At 44.6% G+C, this 19,704-nt stretch overlaps 1 protein-coding gene across 1 annotated transcript in view; it reads left to right on the top strand.

Moving 5' to 3' along the window:
* LOC146079438 (uncharacterized) overlaps positions 1 to 10,007 on the top strand; it is a 46,447-nt gene extending 36,440 nt beyond the window's left edge. The window contains exons 2-5 of the mRNA XM_083186218.1: positions 7,418 to 7,522; positions 8,562 to 8,714; positions 9,614 to 9,761; positions 9,849 to 10,007. Coding sequence (XP_083042344.1) covers positions 7,461 to 7,522; positions 8,562 to 8,714; positions 9,614 to 9,761; positions 9,849 to 9,956 — 471 coding nt within the window. The 5' untranslated portion in view covers positions 7,418 to 7,460 and the 3' untranslated portion in view covers positions 9,957 to 10,007. The remainder of the gene's footprint in view (positions 1 to 7,417; positions 7,523 to 8,561; positions 8,715 to 9,613; positions 9,762 to 9,848) is intronic.
* The last annotated feature ends 9,697 nt before the right edge of the window (positions 10,008 to 19,704 follow it).

Consider the following 19,704-nt stretch of genomic DNA (forward strand, 5'->3'; position numbering starts at 1 on the left):
CACCATCGAGGGTGTACACATTGCAAGCCTGCCAGGATGATCCCTATGCACCACAGGCCAGCCAGTGGGTCCCTCTTGCTTGCCTGTGATCCCTGTGCAGCATTGCAGGTGGCGCCGCCTTGTCAGGCCACCGATGCATCATTGCAGGTTCCATTAAAATATATAATCAGGTTTAAGCTCAAATTTTCAAGAATGTAGTAACATAGAAACATAGAAACATAGAAACATAGAATTTAACGGAAGAACCATTTGGCCCATCTAGTCTGCCCCTTTTTTTACCCTTCATGTAATCTCAACCCTTTCTGATCCTTATTTCTTTGTAATAATATTCATATGCCTATCCCAAGCATGTTTATTTATGTATTATTTATTAACGGTTTCTTACATAGCATGCACATATTCCGCAGCGCTTTACAAAGTATAATTGCCCATTTACATCAGTCCCTGCTCCAGTGGAGCTTACAATCTGTATTCCCTACCACATGTACACACACATACACAGACATTCTAGGGTTAGTTAATTTTTGTTGGAAGCCAATTGACCTACCAGTATATTTTTGGATTGTGGTAGGAAACCGGAGTACCCGGAGGAAACCCACACAAGCACGGGGAGAATATACAACCTCTGCACAGTTAGGGATATGGTGGGTATCGTATCCATGACCTCAGCAGTGTGAGGCAGTAATGCTAACCATTACACATCTGTGCTGCCCTACATGTTATATAACTATACATGTTAAGATCTTTTAGTCTTTCCAGGTAAGTTTGTTGATGTATGTAGGCCATGCACCATTTTAGTTGCCCTTCTTTGTACAGTCTCTAATGTATTTATATCCTTCTGAAGTACACATCTCATCTTCATCAGAAGATAGGCCCTTATTCTGATCGGTGCAGACTTTTCCGAATTCTTTCGGATGGCGTTTTTAGCCGTCTGCGCATGCGTGGAGAACGCTACGCGCATGTGCCACGCATGGTCTCCGTACTTGTTCTCACTAATACAGTACAGAAATGTGCACCGCAATCATTCGGCCAATATGGGTGTGTTATGGGCGTCATGCGGAATGACACAGGGGCGTAGTTTCAAAGTTGGCTAAACTGGGCGGAAACATGGGCGGACACGGGGGAGTACACACATTTTGGTAGGCGTGCATTCGGACAGCACGCCGAATGCACGCGAGCAAAAAGGGAAGAAATGTGCGGTGTACAAAAGGTTACTCTTGCTTTGCGGACACCACTCGGTCATGCGCTAGGCAATCGGAACGCCTAATCAGGACGAACGCACCTCAATCAATGTCACCTGAACACAATACAATCACATACTTTACCCATTACTTGTTAATTACACGCTTCTCACTGCTACAATTGGAAGCATTGCAGCTTAAAGGGAACATTACATGCTGCACTTGTCACACACTTTTACACTGCAAATAATCAACACAACTTAATATTAATAATACTAATACACATGGCACTTCTGCATGTATCAATTAATACAGACATTTGGGGTGCCAACATAAAATTTATTAAACAAACTTTGGTACAAATTTCAAAACCATAACAAAACAAATGGTACCATACCAGGACAAAAATGACATAATATATAATAAATAGCCACAGCAGAATCATTGGGAACACATCAGGTGGCTTCACAACAAAAGTACAGCACCAACACTTCAAGTACAGCACACAGTAATGGTAGCCGAAACAGGGCAACAGGTGAACCAAACATGACATTTGAACTGCGGGCAAAAGTGGTGACCCTGGGCACGGATTTGGACACAGGATGCTGACACACACAGCTCAATGGAAGATTTGGGAAGACATAACGGAGGAGATTAATGGGGACACAAGTTCATTTGCGAGCACGTTTGCCCCTGGCAGGCTCCTTGCCACGTGCAGCAGCTCTTCGGCCTCGTCCACGGCCAGAGTCCGATGGCGGCTCATGTGGAGCACATGCTGGTGAGGGGGTGGATCTTCTTCCCCCTCTGGCAGCAGGGAGTGATGAGGTTGGTAATGCACCCGAAGCGGGTGACATTAGGGCCCTATTGCTGTTAACTAGCTCCACCATAAGTTCATTATGGCAGAGGAGGAGGTCGTTTTGCCGCAGGGCTTGATCAGCCAGCACCTGCAGGCTACCAGCAATAGCTTGGTGGCTGCCAGCCATAGCTTGCTGGCTGGCACTCATAGCCTGCAGGCTCTCAGCAATACTCTGCTGGCTGGTGGTCAAACCCTGCAGCACCTCCTCGGCCCTACGCACCCGCTCGAATGCCGACTCTCCCTGCTGCACAATACTATCCAGCACACGGCCCCACATGGACAATTCAGCCGCAGACAATCCCGGGGGCTGCTGCACGGGCCTGCTACTGGGGCCAGGTGGCACAGACTCCACAACCTCCTCAAGAGAATCTTGACCAAGCGGTGGCGATGCTGTTGAACAAGAAAATTCCAATTACCACACATTCCATGCAAAATTTAAAACATCTACTTATGGCCTGGCAAATAATTACCTTCAAGAGTAGAAGCCATCACTTCCGCTGGGGACTCGCTGTCTATAGTGCTCACCCCCCGGACCTCCTCCACTGCAATACAGCACTGGGCCATCTCTTCCAGGGGAGTGAGCTCCAGCTTGGATGGCATGGGGCCAGCCCCAGAGGTCTGGCTGTGTTGCCACCGCTCGGTCAATTTCTTCTTGAGGTTGCCTTTGAAGTCGTGCCACCTGCAATCAAAGTGTACATATTAATACATGTAACTCCTCATGTTTGCTGTAGCACCCATTGCAATCTGAAACATAATACAACATGTGCCTACTGACACCAAACTTACATTATATTCATTTTTAAAACCAACCCTTATAAGATACAAAAACAGTCACCCTCCAATAACTATCAATTCAATGTCATGGCCAACATGTCTGTGCCTCCAAGCAACGTGAACACCCATTGCCCAACTCCATCTAATATTGAATGTAAACATTACTGGACTTGTCCTACTCAAATGTTACACACATGTACTTGCCTCTTTTTAACGTGCTCCGTCTGACGAACTTGTGGAGCCACTGCATTAATCTCCGCCGTTATCTCCTCCCAGATCTTCCATCTCCTTGTGTGTGTCAACTTCACCGCTGGACACTCAATTAAATCATGTGCCCGGGTCACCAGGATGTCAAGCTCCCGCGGTTCATATGCCATGTTTCGTGTTGTTGGTTCCCGTGTTGCCCCACTGCGGCCACGGGCACTGCCACGGCCACGGCCACCGGTTGCTGTACCTGAAGTGCTGGGCTGGCTACTCTGTTGGGAAGCCACCTGCTGTGTTCCCAATGATTCTGCTGAAGCTGAGGATGGCCCAGCTGCTGATTGGCCTGATGTTGATGGGCCATCTGGGTCCTCTGGGTTGAGGGGGACATAGGTGGTGTTGGCCTCCATGCGTGCCAAGAGATTCTGCACCACCTGGTCTTCTTCTGACTCTGAGCCTGGCATGTTTGCAACAACTGTTTGCCTTTCTAGGACAACTTTAAATACTATTTCTGTAATTGGCGTTAATCAGCTGCAACCTGCGTTCCGTACGGCCGCGTCCCGTACGCCAGCATCAACCGTGCGGCGCATACGTCCCGCCCCTTGGTGTTGAAAAAAATTCCCAAAAACATGGAAAACTCAGTAACTCTGATTTATTTGCTAAATGCAGATTCCAACACCAATGACCAAATACAACTGTGGTCAGACATGCAATGTATATTTGAATGTACTTCTGTACTGTGCACTTGTTTGCTATGTAGTACAACTGACACTACTCATTCCATATGTCAATCCAGTCCACCACTTAGCCACAAGTAATCAGTGCTAGCATCCAAATCTCATGTGAAAGCACTCCACATTCAGGTTAGATGCTAGCTACTTTTCATTCCACCTCTGTAGTAGGGGCCAGTAGAAGGTAAGTGTACACATGGCAGCATGTGGAGTTAGGTGTAAGTGTCTAGAGATGCACACTATTTCAACAGTTGCTTAGACCCATGTTTGGTCAATGTTATAGATTAGATATAATGTGTTTCCATCTTATTTTACACTGTTTAGGATGGGTGTGCGATGCAATGGGTTAGCCGTCTGTTCGGGCGCATACACGCTGTTAGTGTACAAATGAACAATAAAGGTTATACCAAATATCACTCTGATCAACCAATGACAGCACATGATTGTTTGATTTGTGCCATTGCTAAGATGGCGGCTTATGGCAGAGCAGCACCCTTTTCTGCAGCCGAGCTGAGGACACTGGTCTCCGTTATGGAGACCAGGCTGGGTCGTGCGGGCCCATTCATAACAAATAGGCAGAAACGCTCTGCCTATGCGGTGGCCCGCCGGCGGATATACGCCCGCACCCATGTGCGGCGGACCATCGCACAGCTTGAGCGGCGGTGGTCCGACCTCCGGCGCAGGGAGCCAGAGAGGCTTCAAGCCATAAGGGCCAGCATTGCTAGATGTGAGTATTTCAACAGTAAATGTGGATTTGTACATGATTGCTTACCTGACATTATTTAATCCACTAAGGTCAGCAGCCTGATCATGAGTTAAACATGGCATACAATATATGAGTGCTACTTCCTGATTGACACCCTGTAATGGTCATAAAATATGTTATTGGGGAGGATTAATGCTTGTGATGCTTACAATGCCCAAATGTCACAGCATACCTGCCATGTTACAGGCTGTGTTTTGTAAAGGCCACTGAGGAGCTGTTTGCATGTACAAGTATCAGTACCTCTAACCTTTGCATTTATAGGTTGATAAGGCTTAATACAAATTACCACTAATTGGCACTTTTTTGATTTTTCCAAAACACAGCACGTGCACGAGCAACGCAGGCCCGGGAGGAGGCAGAGGCGGGCCAGGCCCAGGAGGAGGCAGAGGCGCCCCAGGCCCAGGAGGAGGCGGAGCCAGCGATGGCCGAGGAGGAAGAGACTGATGAAGGGGTGGCAGAGGAAAGTGAGGGAGTGGAGGAGGCTGAGTGGCCAGTGGAGGCAGAGGTGGCAGCCGAGGAGGAGGTCGTGCCGGCCGAGGAGGCCCAGAAAGAGGGGGAGGATGAGGAGGCCTGTGAGGTGGAGCAGGCGGCCGAAAGTGGTATGTATACATAAAGATTCGTTATTCCTTTTGTCATCCACTATTTGATATGTAGCACTGTTGATTCAAATGTGTTTGAAAATACTATAAAGGCAAACAACAAATTGGGTAGCAACAGACACACTTAGGGGTTAGATAGGGTGGCCAAACCATCCCTTTCATCCTGGACACATATTAATGACACAGGTTGTGCAGATGGCTGTCAGGTCGATTTTAAGTGCCACTGAACCTGTGTAGTTAATCTGTATCCTGGAAGATAGTGATGACTTGCTCATGTAAGGGTTACATGTCCCTGCTGCTTGCATACAATCTGTAGCCTCATATAGGTGAGTAGAGTTTACTGGTGATTGATCTGTGTAAACTAGATTCAGTATGGCATAAATGGAGTATGGCCAGGCGTGGCTTAGACTGGAGTAACAAGTGGTGAGTGCCCCTGGGCCCTCCACTAGCTAACCACCCCCTGCGGTCTGCATGTATGTTTTTCACCATAATTGTGTGTGTATTTGGTCTTAGTAATGCTTTTGAGCATGGGAGTGGGTTATTGCTGCAGCTTCCCCTAACTGGCATTCTGACAATGATTTCTGGAGCAGACCATCAGCAGCCAAGCCATGCTTGATTGCACAAATGTACTGAGCATTCCTGAGAGTTGTGTAACTCCCCTGCCAGGCTCCATCATATAACCGACACTGAACTTTGTTTGCAGAATTGTGATTGGTGCAGCGCGTGGCATGCTTATCAGAGCTTAGTCATGGGTGGGTTTGGATTGCGAAGGAGCAGTATGACTGTGAGGTGTTCTACAGAGTAAAGGGTAGAGGGCCAAAATCAGGCTTTCCATGTAGTATGTATGCATGTATGTTTAGGTGTATGTCTCATATATATAGGTAGATATGTGTGTATATATATATAGTTATATATAGATATATATATATATATATATATATATATATATATACACACACCTCTCAGAATGCATGTTTAAAATGTAGGTTTGACTATGTTAAATGTATGCATGAATATCATTAGTCATTTTTCATTTTGAATTTCCTCCACAGATGAGCCTGCCCAAGCAGTGGAGGGTCGCCGTGGGGCCCTTCTTAGAGTCAGAGCCCTGATGAGGGAAATGTTGGTCCTAATGGACGAATTAATTGATGGGGAAATTTGATTTTTTTTTTTTTTTACCGTCCTGTATAAATAAATCGTTCTTTAAAGTTCAAAGTTGTCAGTGTTTTTTTCTAACATGCTAAAGTATATGTGTAACTTGTTTAAAATGTTTAAAATAAGCAAAATGTACATAGTGTATCTAGATGTATGTTAGGGTCACATGCTGTAAGGGTTAATGTGTGTCATGAATGTAGTAGGAATGTGGGTTAGTATAGATGAGCATTTAATTGATTGAAATTGCTAACAATCCCTTTTTCAGGAGGTTGCCTAATAGCCTAAGTGGGTCATGTGATCGCTGTGTGTACTCAGTACAAAAGTGTTGGATTGTGCGTAAATACTCCGCATCGGGGCGTACGGACAGCTTCCCGTACGTTCTGACGCGGTAAGACCGTGCTTGTGCGGGAAGACCGTGCAAGAATCTGTACGTTTCCACCGCACACGCACGGTTTGTATGTCGTCCGTACACACGCCCTGTTCTTAAAGAGTGAGTCCGTCCGAATGCGGAGGACACGTGGGCGTTTCTACGGACGATGCACGCACGCCGCCGCACAGCGTGGCGTGCGGACCGCACCGAAAGAATTCGGGAATATCCGCACCGATCAGAATAAGGGCCATAGTGAGGAGGAGGTGGGAAATCAAAGTATTGCAAGGTCAACCGACCCACATATACATCTAACAATGAAAAAAAAAAAAAAAAAAAGGTATGTTAATGGCTTCATTTTTACCTTTATCAATACAAAGATCTGACCATCAATATTTATACTGTTTTCAAGAATTTAGGAAAACGAAAGCCTGCAGTACACCTGCGCTTATCATTCTTTATGAAAGTTAATACCAGCTTCCACTAGATAACCAAACTTTCCAAACACAAACCTGGTGTGTGTATTATGTGTACCTCAAGTGGTTTATGAAATCAACATTCTAGTTCAACATTCTAGTACATCTTTTCCAAAATTACCCTTCACAATAATAAGTAAAAGGATACAAGGCATCAGGAGATGTGTATATCCCTTAGAAGGGGCGGGAATTTTTAACATTGTAAATCCTGCAAAACACCACAAAAATTGTTTGGGTAACCATATTTTTTGACAAATAAATTGGTTGATAATATGATATTTTTGAAAAATATTTCTTTCACCCCTCTGTAGACAACACCATCAACTTCTGAATCAGAGGAAAACTGGCCTTCACATGAAGATTTGGATGATTTGGAGGAAAATACCTTTAATCCACAAGCACATAAATCCTCCAAGGTAGGTTGCCTTTTTCTCAGTAAATGGTGGTACCTGTGTATTAGCAGGGCGCCCATTACGTAGTTTGCGTAGTGGTGTATTTAGAATATCAATAAACCGCTACGTAAACTACGTAACTTACGTAACTTCTTCAGAAACTGTGCTAATACACAATGCTTCATATCCCCACTATCCACGTCATACCCCCAGTATTTAGATGGGCGTGGAGTAAATTTTATAAAGTGTGGCGAGCACAACAAGCCACCGAGCCCGAAGCATGGCAAACGCAGCGTGCCCCACGAGGGGACGCCTATTCGCGTCCCCTCGCGGGGCACGCTGCGCTTGCCATGCTTCAGGCTTGGTGGCTCTTTGCGCTTGCCACACTTTATAAAATTGACTCCGTGCAAATGTGGATACTGGGGGTATGACGAGGATAGTGTAGATAGGATTGTGTTAGTGGGTGAAATGTGTGTTGAGAGTGAGTGTGTGTGTGTGTAGTGCTTTATACGTAACCTCCTCTGGGCTGGTCCATCACGATCCCTGCATCGATGTCCCCGGAACCAGCGTTCCCCTCCTCCGGCACTTGCCTCCTCCATGACACCCGACGGCAGCGTTCCCCTCCTCCGGCAGTCAGCGCCAGCAATGTACGCAATTTGAGTAGTAACGCTGGGGAGCAGGGAAACCATGTGATGCTCCCCCAGCGGCAGGGCGCTGAATTACGTACATTGCTGGCGCCTGGGGAGTGTCTCCTGGTGGAGGAGAACGCTGCCGGCATGGTGGAATACTGCCACTGGGGTGTCATGGAGGAGGCGAGTGCCGGAGGAGGGGAATGCAGGCGCCGGGGACATCGATACTGGGATTGTGATGGTCGTTGGGTAAGTATAAAGCACTACACACATATAAGCAGGGCGCTCGGCTAGGTTCTGATGACAACGTAGCCTAAGGTACCTTGTCAGTGTAGCGTAGCCGGGCGCCCTGCTAATACACTAGTACCTAAATTTTTTAAAAGTTCAAGGTGTTTTCTAAAAGGAGAAATAATGACTTTCTAATTTTTGAATAGACAAGTCGTTTTGGAACAAAAAAGGTGCAATCCGGAGAAACAAGCTCATCTGATGTATCTGGTGATAGTGAGGATGATTGGCGCAAGAGCGTGGAGTACGAGAGATGGCAGAAAAGTGTTGCCGCAAAAAAGAGGCATAAAAAAATGGAGTCAGTAAGTTTTTTACTACAATTTCAAATAGTTATAAAGGAATCAACAAGAAAAGATGTAGAGGGCGCTGTAGAAATTCCCACCACCTTATTTTGTGCTCAGGTTTCAAGCAAATTGACAGAATAATAATTCAATAACATTTATTTAAAATACAAATGTATGACATTTACAAATTCGGATTCTTGTGAACCGCATCCAAAAACCTGGCGTTGGTTGAAGAGGTTGAGAAATTTTATGATGTGTTATATGGGCCTAGATCTGCTATAACCGCAAGTAAAGCCAAACGTAAAATTTGGATGGAAATAGCAGACAGAGTGACTGCCGTTGCAGGAAACCGTAGAGATGCTAGGCACTGCCTCAAGCGTTACAGTGACTGTAGACGTCAAACAAAAAAAGATGTCCGCTCAACGTAAACATGAGTTGGGAACTGGTGGGGGACCTGAAATCCAAATGAAGTGGCAAAGCTGGGAGGAAGTAGTTCGCAGGCGAATGAACCTAATAATGGTGCATGGTGTGACCGGCATTTTGGATGCTAGATGCCTAGCTTCACAATCATATATAGATCAGGATTGCAAGTTTGACTTGCAACACGCCACGAAAGGAGAGTGTGAAATTTACGAAAAATACCTAAGGTTAGATTGATAAAGGATGAATATCGTAACATCGCAGAAAGAAATGTAGTTATTGAAATAAGTTGTTGAAAAAGTGGTTGTTTACAATGTGGTAAAGAGTTAGGAAATTCAATCATTCATTTAAAACCATTACTGTACTATTTCTCTGGGCCAGAGTTCTTCAAAACTTCATGTATTCTTAACCATATTTCAATGGCTGTTTTATACAGATGATGCATTACATTTTCTCATAAGTGGTAATATTTATACTCATCCTTCTCAACCACCTAGTGCCTTCAATGATAGTGACATAACAGAGGAACTTTTTGCGGTTTCGAAACTACACGTTCTGAAACATCTGGTGGCAAAGGACCACACAATCAATGTGAGAAGAAGCAGCAATTGTCCAAGGAAGATCAACTGCCTTCACACAGAGATGGTAAGTTAGGTAAGGTATTTTTTAGAAAGGTAAACGTTTCTTGTAAATTTTCTAATCCTTACCATGGCTAATATCTTTTTTTGACAGATGTCATGGCCAAATCCAGCTGTCGATTACCATCAGAAATCTCACCATTTTCCTGTCCAAACCTGCAGCAGGAGGGCCATGCTGATCAAGATGGTGAAGATCAGATGAATCTCAGGCAAAATGGTAAATAGTCATTGCAATTGGAACACCTGGAAAAAAAAAAAAATTCACTACTTAATCCAATTCAATACGCTCAAATGTATTTTCAATTTTTTCAAAAAACACTACAGAGCAATCTAACTCTCTGGAAGTCATTGCCATGCTCCTTTAACTGCAGAGTTTCCTGACTTGCAAAATGTAGTCAATTGTTTACGTGAGGATCAGGAAAAGTTTAGAGAGATTCTCAGCCACAGGCTGCAATCTATGGATAATACTTTCCACAATATAGCAGAATCTTTGAAATTAGTTTGTCGGAATACAAAAATTAAGCAGAATTTAGAAAACCTATGTGCAAAGCACTAGAGAAACACATCAGCAATAAATATTATGGCAGAAGCTTTAGCCAAAGTAGTGCATAATACAACCCGCATGTCAGAATCAATGTTGGATATGCGAGTTAATTTGCAACAATCTGCAGGTACAAGTGGTCTCATGGCAACAGCTCTAAAATTAATTGTAGAACAAATAGGTCGGATAACCAAGTAGAACCCAGCAAACCACCCCACAGAAACCTCAATTTCCACCCCATCAAGGCTTCAATCCACCACTCAAAGTTTACACCCCTTTCGAAAGAGATCAGGCATACCGACGCTTTTTCCCAACTTACCCAAGGGCAGCAGCTACTGCAACAGCAACCGAAGAAGCTGAACCAAAAGAAGAGAGAAGTCAGAGTCCCGAAGCAAACAAAATTGGTGAGGAGGACTAAGATAATGTGTAAATTGCAAATTTTTACCACATGAACATAGAAACATAGAAACATAGAATTTGACGGCAGATAAGAACCATTTGGCCCATCTAGTCTGCCCCTTTTTTACCCTTCAGGTAAACTCAACCCTTTTTAATCCTTATTTCTTTGTAAGGATATTCATATGCCTATCCCAAGCATGTTTAAATTGTTCTACTGTCTTAGCCTCTACCACCTCTGATGGGAGGCTATTCCACTTATCCACTACCCTTTCTGTGAAGTAATTCTTTCTAACATTTCCCCTGAACCTACCTCCCTCCAGTTTCAGTGCATGTCCTCGTGTTTTATTACTTGTTTTCCTTTGAAGAAAATTTCCCACCTGTACTATGTTAAAACCCTTGATATATTTGAAGATTTCTATCATGTCCCCCCTTTCCCTTCTCTGCTCCAAACTATACATGTTAAGATCTTTTAGTCTATCCAGGTAAGTTTTGTGATGTAGGCCATGAACTATTTTAGTTGCCCTTCTTTGTACACTCTCCAATGTATTTATATCCTTCTGAAGATATGGCCTCCAGAACTGGACACAGTATTCCAGATGAGGTCGTACCAATGACCTATAAAGTGGCATTATTATGTCTTTTTTTCTGCTACTGATTCCTCTCCCTATGCAACCAAGCATCTGACTAGCCTTCCTCATTGCTTTGTTACATTGCCTCCCTGCCTTTAAGTCACTTGAAATAGTGACTCCTAGATCTCTTTCCTCCTCAGTAGTTTCCATTATAGTACCCTTGATACTATATTGAGCCTTTGGGTTTTTGAGTCCCAAGTGCATAATTTTGCATTTTTTAGCATTAAACTGTAGTTGCCATTCTCTTGACCAATTCTCAAGTTTACTTAGATCATCAGTCATTTGATTTACCCCTCCTGGTGTGTCTACTCTGTTGCATATCTTTGTATCTTCTGCAAAAAGGCATACTTTCCCTTCAATACCATTTGCAATGTCACTAACAAAGATATTAAAGAGCACTGGTCCAAGTACAGATCCCTGGGGTACTCCACTGGTAACATGTCCCTCCATAGAATGCACTCCATTTACGAAAACTGTCTGTTTCCTATCCTGCAACCAGGTTCTTATCCATTTAATTGTTTTATAATCCAATCCCACACTTTCAAGTTTATTTAGCAGCCTGCGATGTGGGACAGTGTCAAATGCCTTACTAAAGTCTAGATATGCCACATCTACAGCCCCCCCTTCATCTAGTATTTTGGTCACGGAGTCAAAAAAGTCAATGAGACTTGTTTGGCATGATCTCCCTGCAGTAAAACCATGCTGTTTTGGATCCTGTAAGTTGTTTAATTTAAGATATTCCACTATTCTTTCTTTTAATAGTGTTTCCATTATTTTCCCTACTACTGATGTAAGGCTCACTGGTCTGTAGTTACTTGCTTCTTCTTTGCTTCCGCTTTTGTGCAGTGGAACTACATTTGCTTTTCTCCAGTCCTCTGGAACTGCACCTGTATCTAGTGACTGACTGAATAAATCTGTTAATGGCGCTACCAACACATCTTTTAGTTCTTTTAGTATCCTTGGATGCACTCCGTCTGGCCCCATTGATTTATCCACTTTCAGTCTTGAAAGTTCTGTTAGGACTTTCTCCCTAGTAAATGTACCTCCATCTACCTTGTTTTTATGAATGTCCTTGCAACTTAACTGTGGTCCCTTCCCTTCTCCTTCTATAGTGAATACAGAGCAAAAGTAATTATTTAGATGATCTGCAATTGCCTTGTCTCCCTCCACCAAATTCTCAGTGTCTGTCCGCAGTCTTATTATTCCTCCATTTGATTTTCTCCTTTCATTTATATACTTAAAAAAAGTTTTGTTTCCTTTATCTACCGACTGAGCCATTTTCTCCTCAGCTTGTGCCTTGGCACGCCTGATCACTTTCTTAGCCTCTTTGCGTCTGGCAAGATACACTTCTTTGTCATTATTATTTTGAGTCTGCTTGTATGTCCTAAAGGCCATCTTTTTTGCTTTTACACTAGTTGATACCTCTTTGGTAAACCACACTGGCTTCCTTTTCCTGGTACTTTTCTTAACCCTTTTGATACAAAGGTCCGTTGCCTTTAGTATTGCACTTTTTAATTTTCTCCACCTCTCCTGCACTCCTTTCAAGTTCGTCCAATCTGCTAATGAGTCGCTTAAACATCTCCCCATTTTTGCAAAGTCAGCCTTCCTAAAATCCAACACCTTAGTTTTTGTGTGACTGGAGTTGGACCCTGCCTTGATACTAAACCATACTGCTTGATGATCACTGGATCCCAGGTTCTCACCCACATATATGTCTGATATCCTGTCACCATTTGTGAGTATTAAATCTAATATTGAGTCTTTGCGAGTAGGCCCCCTCACCAATTGCTTGAGTGAGGCTCCCTGTAGGGAATTTAGAAATTTGCCACTTGTAGATGATCTTGCAAAAGACTCCTCCCAATTCACATCAGGTAGATTAAAGTCTCCCATGATTATGACTTCTCCCTTTAAAGCCATTTTAGTGACATCAAGCAATAGGCTCCTGTCCAAATCCTGCCCCTGGCCTGGTGGCCTATAGATGACCCCAGTACGAATAATGCACATTCAAACCGTTGTAGCAAACCTAATGAGTTTAAAATAATGGCAAGTACCGGTTATAACAGTGTAGAAACCATTATGAACTAAGGAGGACAGTTTAAAGAATACAGAGCATACAGGATAATGTGTTTGGAATGAGATAGACAAGCAAAAGATGGAGAATATTTTGAAGTGGACGAAAGGGTTTGGAAAACTGTAGATAGTTTGGAGTCATTTTGTTTGTATATGTTAGTGCTTTTGAAATAGTTTTTTATTTGGGTTAATTTAGTTCTGTTTATGATCCAATATTACCTAAAGTTTTCATAAATATATGTTGATCAGATTCTTTGTTTTTTTTAAATAGTTTAAAAAGGTTCAAAGTTGCAAGCTACAGTATTAGTCAGTGGTAGATGTATGAAGCAGTGATAGGGGTGGAGAAGTGAGCCAGAGGAGAAGTGGCCCATAGCGACCATTCAGCACTCAAGTAACCTCTCTAATTTGCTTTATAATAATTTATTCATTGCCCCTGATTAGTTGTCATGGCCCACTTCTCCTCCCTTATCCCTGCTTCATACATCTACGCAGCGCAGCATATTCCGTTACAGCGTCTTATATAGCGCAGCAGATTCCGTTACAGCGTCTTATATAGCGCAGCAGATTCCGTTACAGCGTCTTATATAGTGCAGCAGATTCCGTTAGTGTCTTATATAGCGCCGCAGATTCCGTTACAGTTTCTTATACAGCGCAGCAGATTCCGTTACAGTTTCTTATATAGCGCAGCAGATTCCGTTACAGTGTCTTATATAGCGCAGCAGATTCCGTTACATTGTCTTATATAGCGCAGCAGATTCCGTTACAGTGTCTTATATAGTGCAGTAGATTCCGTTACAGTGTCTTATATAGCGCAGCAGATTCCGTTACAGCGTCTTATACAGTGCAGCAGATTCCGTTAGTTTCTTATATAGCGCAGCAGATTCCGTTACAGTGTCTTATATAGCGCAGCAGATTCCGTTACAGTGTCTTATATAGCGCAGCAGATTCCATTACAGTGTCTTATATACGCAGCAGATTCCGTTACAGTGTCTTATATAGTGCAGCAGATTCCGTTACAGTGTCTTATATAGCGCAGCAGATTCCGTTACAGTGTCCTATATAGCGCAGCAGATTCCGTTACAGTGTCTTATATAGCGCAGTAGATTCCGTTACAGTGTCTTATATAGCGCTGCAGATTCCATTACAGTGTCTTATATACGCAGCAGATTCCATTACAGTGTCTTATATAGCGGAGCAGATTCCGTTACAGTGTCTTATATAGCGCAGCAGATTCCGTTACAGCGTCTTATATACGCAGCAGATTCCATTACAGTGTCTTATACAGCGCAGCAGATTCCGTTACAGCGTCTTATATAGCGCAGCAGATTCCGTTACAGCGTCTTATATAGCGCAGCATATTCCGTTACAGCGTCGTATATAGCGCCGCAGATTCCGTTATAGCGTCTTATATAGCGCAGCAGATTCCGTTACAGCGTCTTATATAGCGCAGCAGATTCCGTTACAGCGTCTTATATAATGCAGCAGATTCAGTTACAGTGTCTTATACAGCGAAGCAGATTCCGTTACAGTTTCTTATATAGCGCAGCAGATTCCGTTACAGCGTCTTATATAGCGCAGCAGATTCCGTTATAGCGTCTTATATAGCGCAGCAGATTCCGTTACAGCGTCTTATATAGCGCAGCAGATTCCGTTATAGCGTCTTATATAGCGCAGCAGATTCCATTACAGCGTCTTATATAGCGCAGCAGATTCCGTTACAGCGTCTTATATAATGCAGCAGATTCAGTTACAGTGTCTTATACAGCGAAGCAGATTCAGTTACAGTGTCTTATATAACGCAGCAGATTCCGTTACAGTGTCTTATATAGCGCAGCAGATTCCGTTAGTGTCTTATATAGCGCCGCAGATTCCGTTACAGTTTCTTATACAGCGCAGCAGATTCCGTTACAGTTTCTTATATAGCGCAGCAGATTCCGTTACAGTGTCTTATATAGCGCAGCAGATTCCGTTACAGTGTCTTATATAGCGCAGCAGATTCCGTTACAGTGCCTTATATAGTGCAGCAGATTCCGTTACAGTGTCTTATATAGCGCAGCAGATTCCGTTACAGCGTCTTATACAGTGCAGCAGATTCCGTTAGTTTCTTATATAGCGCAGCAGATTCCGTTACAGTGTCTTATATAGCGCAGCAGATTCCGTTACAGTGTCTTATATAGCGCAGCAGATTCCATTACAGTGTCTTATATACGCAGCAGATTCCATTACAGTGTCTTATATAGCGCAGCAGATTCCGTTACAGTGTCTTATATAGTGCAGCAGATTCCGTTACAGTGTCTTATATAGCGCAGCAGATTCCGTTACAGTGTCTTATATAGCGCAGCAGATTCCGTTACAGTGTCTTATATAGCGCAGTAGATTCCGTTACAGTGTCTTATATAGCGCTGCAGATTCCATTACAGTGTCTTATATACGCAGCAGATTCCATTACAGTGTCTTATATAGCGCAGCAGATTCCGTTACAGTGTCTTATATAGCGCAGCAGATTCCGTTACAGCGTCTTATATACGCAGCAGATTCCATTACAGTGTCTTATACAGCGCAGCAGATTCCGTTACAGCGTCTTATATAGCGCAGCAGATTCCGTTAGAGCGTCTTATATAGCGCAGCATATTCCGTTACAGCGTCTTATATAGCGCAGCAGATTCCGTTATAGCGTCTTATATAGCGCAGCAGATTCCGTTACAGCGTCTTATATAGCGCAGCAGATTCCGTTACAGCGTCTTATATAATGCAGCAGATTCAGTTACAGTGTCTTATACAGCGAAGCAGATTCCGTTACAGTGTCTTATATAGCGCAGCAGATTCCGTTATAGCATCTTATATAGCGCAGCAGATTCCGTTACAGCGTCTTATATAATGCAGCAGATTCAGTTACAGTGTCTTATACAGCGAAGCAGATTCCGTTACAGGTTCTTATATAGCGCAGCAGATTCAGTTACAGCGTCTTATATAGCGCAGCAGATCCTGTTACAGTGTCTTATATAGCGCAGCAGATTCCGTTACAGTGTCTTATATATCGCAGCAGATTCCGTTACAGCATCTTATATAGCGCAGCAGATCCCGTTACAGTGTCTTATATAGCGCAGCAGATTCCGTTACAGTGTCTTATATATCGCAGCAGATTCCGTTACAGCATCTTATATAGCGCAGCAGATCCTGTTACAGTGTCTTATATAGCGCAGCAGATTCCTTTACAGCGTTTTATATAGCACAGCAGATTCTGTTACAGTCTTATATGGTGCAGCAGGTTCCGTTACAGTGTTTTTTAAGTTTTTTCTTTTCAAATGTAACATGCCAACACATGTTAGCCACTTGCTCCGGGCACCATGACACCTAGCTACACCGCTGTGTACACCAGACATTTGGAGCTGGAGCAGGGACCGGCTGATATCTCTGGTTCTGGGCATGATAGAGACAAGCCGCTAGTGTCAACAGAAAGAGAAATATTTTGGAATATACTCTCAGAAAAACTCTAAGTCAGAGAGAACCTGAGAAATATGACTGGGAAATATGACTGGGAAGTGCAATTAACAGGTCGGATGTGGACTGCTGCTTTGAAGTTGGATATCTCCAGTTCCCCAGGGTCGATTTTCAAAATTCTGGTATCCCTGGAAAAAGGGGATCCTCAGCTATCAGCATAGGGCCCTTATACACCTTGTTTGACTTCAGATTGTTTGACTGCTTGTTTGACTGCAGATATGGCCATTATCTTGGAAATAGATTTCTTAGCCTTCAATAGTATAAATAGTATACACTCTCCCAACTTTCAGGAGATGCTGGGAACTTGGGGATCAGAGATTAGGAGCCAGAGCAATCCATTCCCAAAAATATAAAACTGTACACCAGACGTTGGAGCTGGAGCAGGGACCGGCTGCTTGAAGGCTGATATCTCTGGTTCTGGGCATGGTAGAGACAAGCTGCTAGTGTCTTCAGAAAAGAAAGAGTCCCAGCTTTTGGAATATACTCTCAGAAAATCTCCAAGTCATAGAGAATCTGAGAAATATGACTGTTGGATATTATACACCTGGAGCCCCTGGGCAAGTGCCCATTAAGCCCATACGAAAAGACGGCCCTGTTCACATGTCCAAACTGAATGGGCAAACTGATGTGGAAGATGGTAAGACTATATATGTGGCCCTGGGGTCACCTAGGAGCGCTGGTTAGAACAGAAGGAATATGCACACTAAGGCAGGAATTCAATGCGGCCGGCGAGGGGGTTAAACAGCGAGGACTGCAGAAAACCAGCGATCCTCGCTGTTTACCCCCGCGCCAGCCGCTCACCCTATTCAACGTTCTAGGGAAATCCTTGCCGTCACAGGACGGCGAGAATTCCCCAAAACAGCGAGACCCGCGGCTAATGCAGGAATCTCGCTGTATTTAGCCGCAAGTCTCGCTGCTTCTGCAGCCGCATACGCCAATTCCCCCTCGCTCAAAAAATGGAGCGAGGGGAAATTGGCGTATGAGTGGGCTGTGTTGAATACTGACAGGGTGAATGGTGACAGCGAGCAGGAAGCCCTGCTCGCTGTCACCACTCGCCCACAGCATTGAATTCCTGCCATTATGTGGTGAGTAACCTGGACACTGCTGCTGCTCCCCGTAATCAGAGGTTGTGTGCCTCTGTGGGAACAATTTTAAGCTAATAATGCACGCTGCCTAAGCTGACATGCACTGACGGGAAGCGCAGGAAGATTACTTGGCCAGAAAGACAACCGAAGAATGCTGGCTAATATACCAACTCTTAAATTAAAAGAATGTTTGACTGTAAAATGCATATTAATGTTTTATTATCCATATGAATAAGTTTAATTGTGTTTTAATAATATCTTACATGCAAAAAATGTCCTGACCAGATGAGTTCATGATTCCACTCGTTAATCCACACCCACTGGTAATGCAGAGAAAATGTCCCCATGCAGGTATACATACCTGCATCTATATTCAACGGAAAATGGTTTGCAACACAGATATTATGCAGGATACAGCAAGCATTTACTATGCTGCAAACTTTTTCAGGTGAATATAAGAGCGCACCGCCGAGTTTAATACACACTCCGCCCCCCGCCCAAGTGAAAAGTCCAAAAGTAAGGAACACGCCCAGCATTATAAACATCGCCCCGCAAGGCCTCTCCCTGCTCTGCGACTCTGCAGGCATGTGCGGTGCTGCTGCCGGCTGATGCTGCACCAGTCAATGTATGACAGGCAGCGGCATAGACAGCAGACGGTAGAGACTGCTGAGAGCAGCAGCAGGAGGTATGGTAGTTGGGAGCACTTAAATCAGAGGCTTAGCAGCAACAGAAGCAGGGTAATTTACTGCTGTGCCAAGTCCCTCCCACCTCATCTCAGCATAGGCCCGTCACAGCATGTGCCGAGCTGTGATTTGACGTGCTCGACACATGCTGAATAGAAGTGCCCCTGATTGGAGGAGCATCTCTATGATCTCAGGAACACGGAGGACATCATCATTCTCACAGCTGGGCTGACTGTCTGATGGGTATGTACTATGTACCCTGGCTACACTGTCTCTGTAGCTCCGGGGTGTCCAGCCTCTCCCTGCAGCTTCACTGTCTCTCTCACTCTCTCACCCCCTCCCTGTCCAGCATCTGTCCTCTACTATACCCAGCATCTGTCCTGCACTCTCCCTGCCCACCACCTGTCCCCCCTCTCCCTGGCCACCATCTGTCCTCCCCTCTCCCTGCCCACAATCTCCCCCCCCCATCTCCCTACCCACCATCTGTCCTCCGTCTCCCTGGCAACCATCTGCCCCCCCCCCCCCCCACTCCATGCCCATCATATCTCACCCCTCTCTCTCTGCCCAGCATTTGTACCCCCTCAGCCTGCCCATCATCTGGCCCCCTCTCCCTGACCGTCATTTGTCCCCATTCCCTTTCTGTTCAGCATCTGCCCCTCTCCCCACATCTGCACCCCCATTCTCTCGACCCAACATCTGTTCCCCCAAACTCTCCACAGCATCTGAGGGAGGATGCAAATTATACATTTTGCAGGAGGGCACCGCACACCCTAGCACCGCCCCTGCCCCCAGCCCAAGTCAGAAGGCCAGGGGTAGGAAACACAGCCACCACCAGCACCGATCCACCCCTTGCCCAGCACCGCCACTCCCCCTGTCCTGGGGGAAGTGGGGGAAGTCCCGTGCACACTCCCTGAATTATTGTGGGAACACAGGGTGCACACTCTACACCCTGTGCTGCATAACATGCCAGAAATACAGTACCTACTTCTAAGTTCTGGCACCCTCCACATGCTACTTACTCCCGGCACCCGCTGTCTGCTAC

Source organism: Crinia signifera, chromosome 5, assembly GCF_055691185.1.
Source record: "Crinia signifera chromosome 5, ASM5569118v1, whole genome shotgun sequence".
Lineage (NCBI taxonomy): Eukaryota > Metazoa > Chordata > Amphibia > Anura > Myobatrachidae > Crinia > Crinia signifera.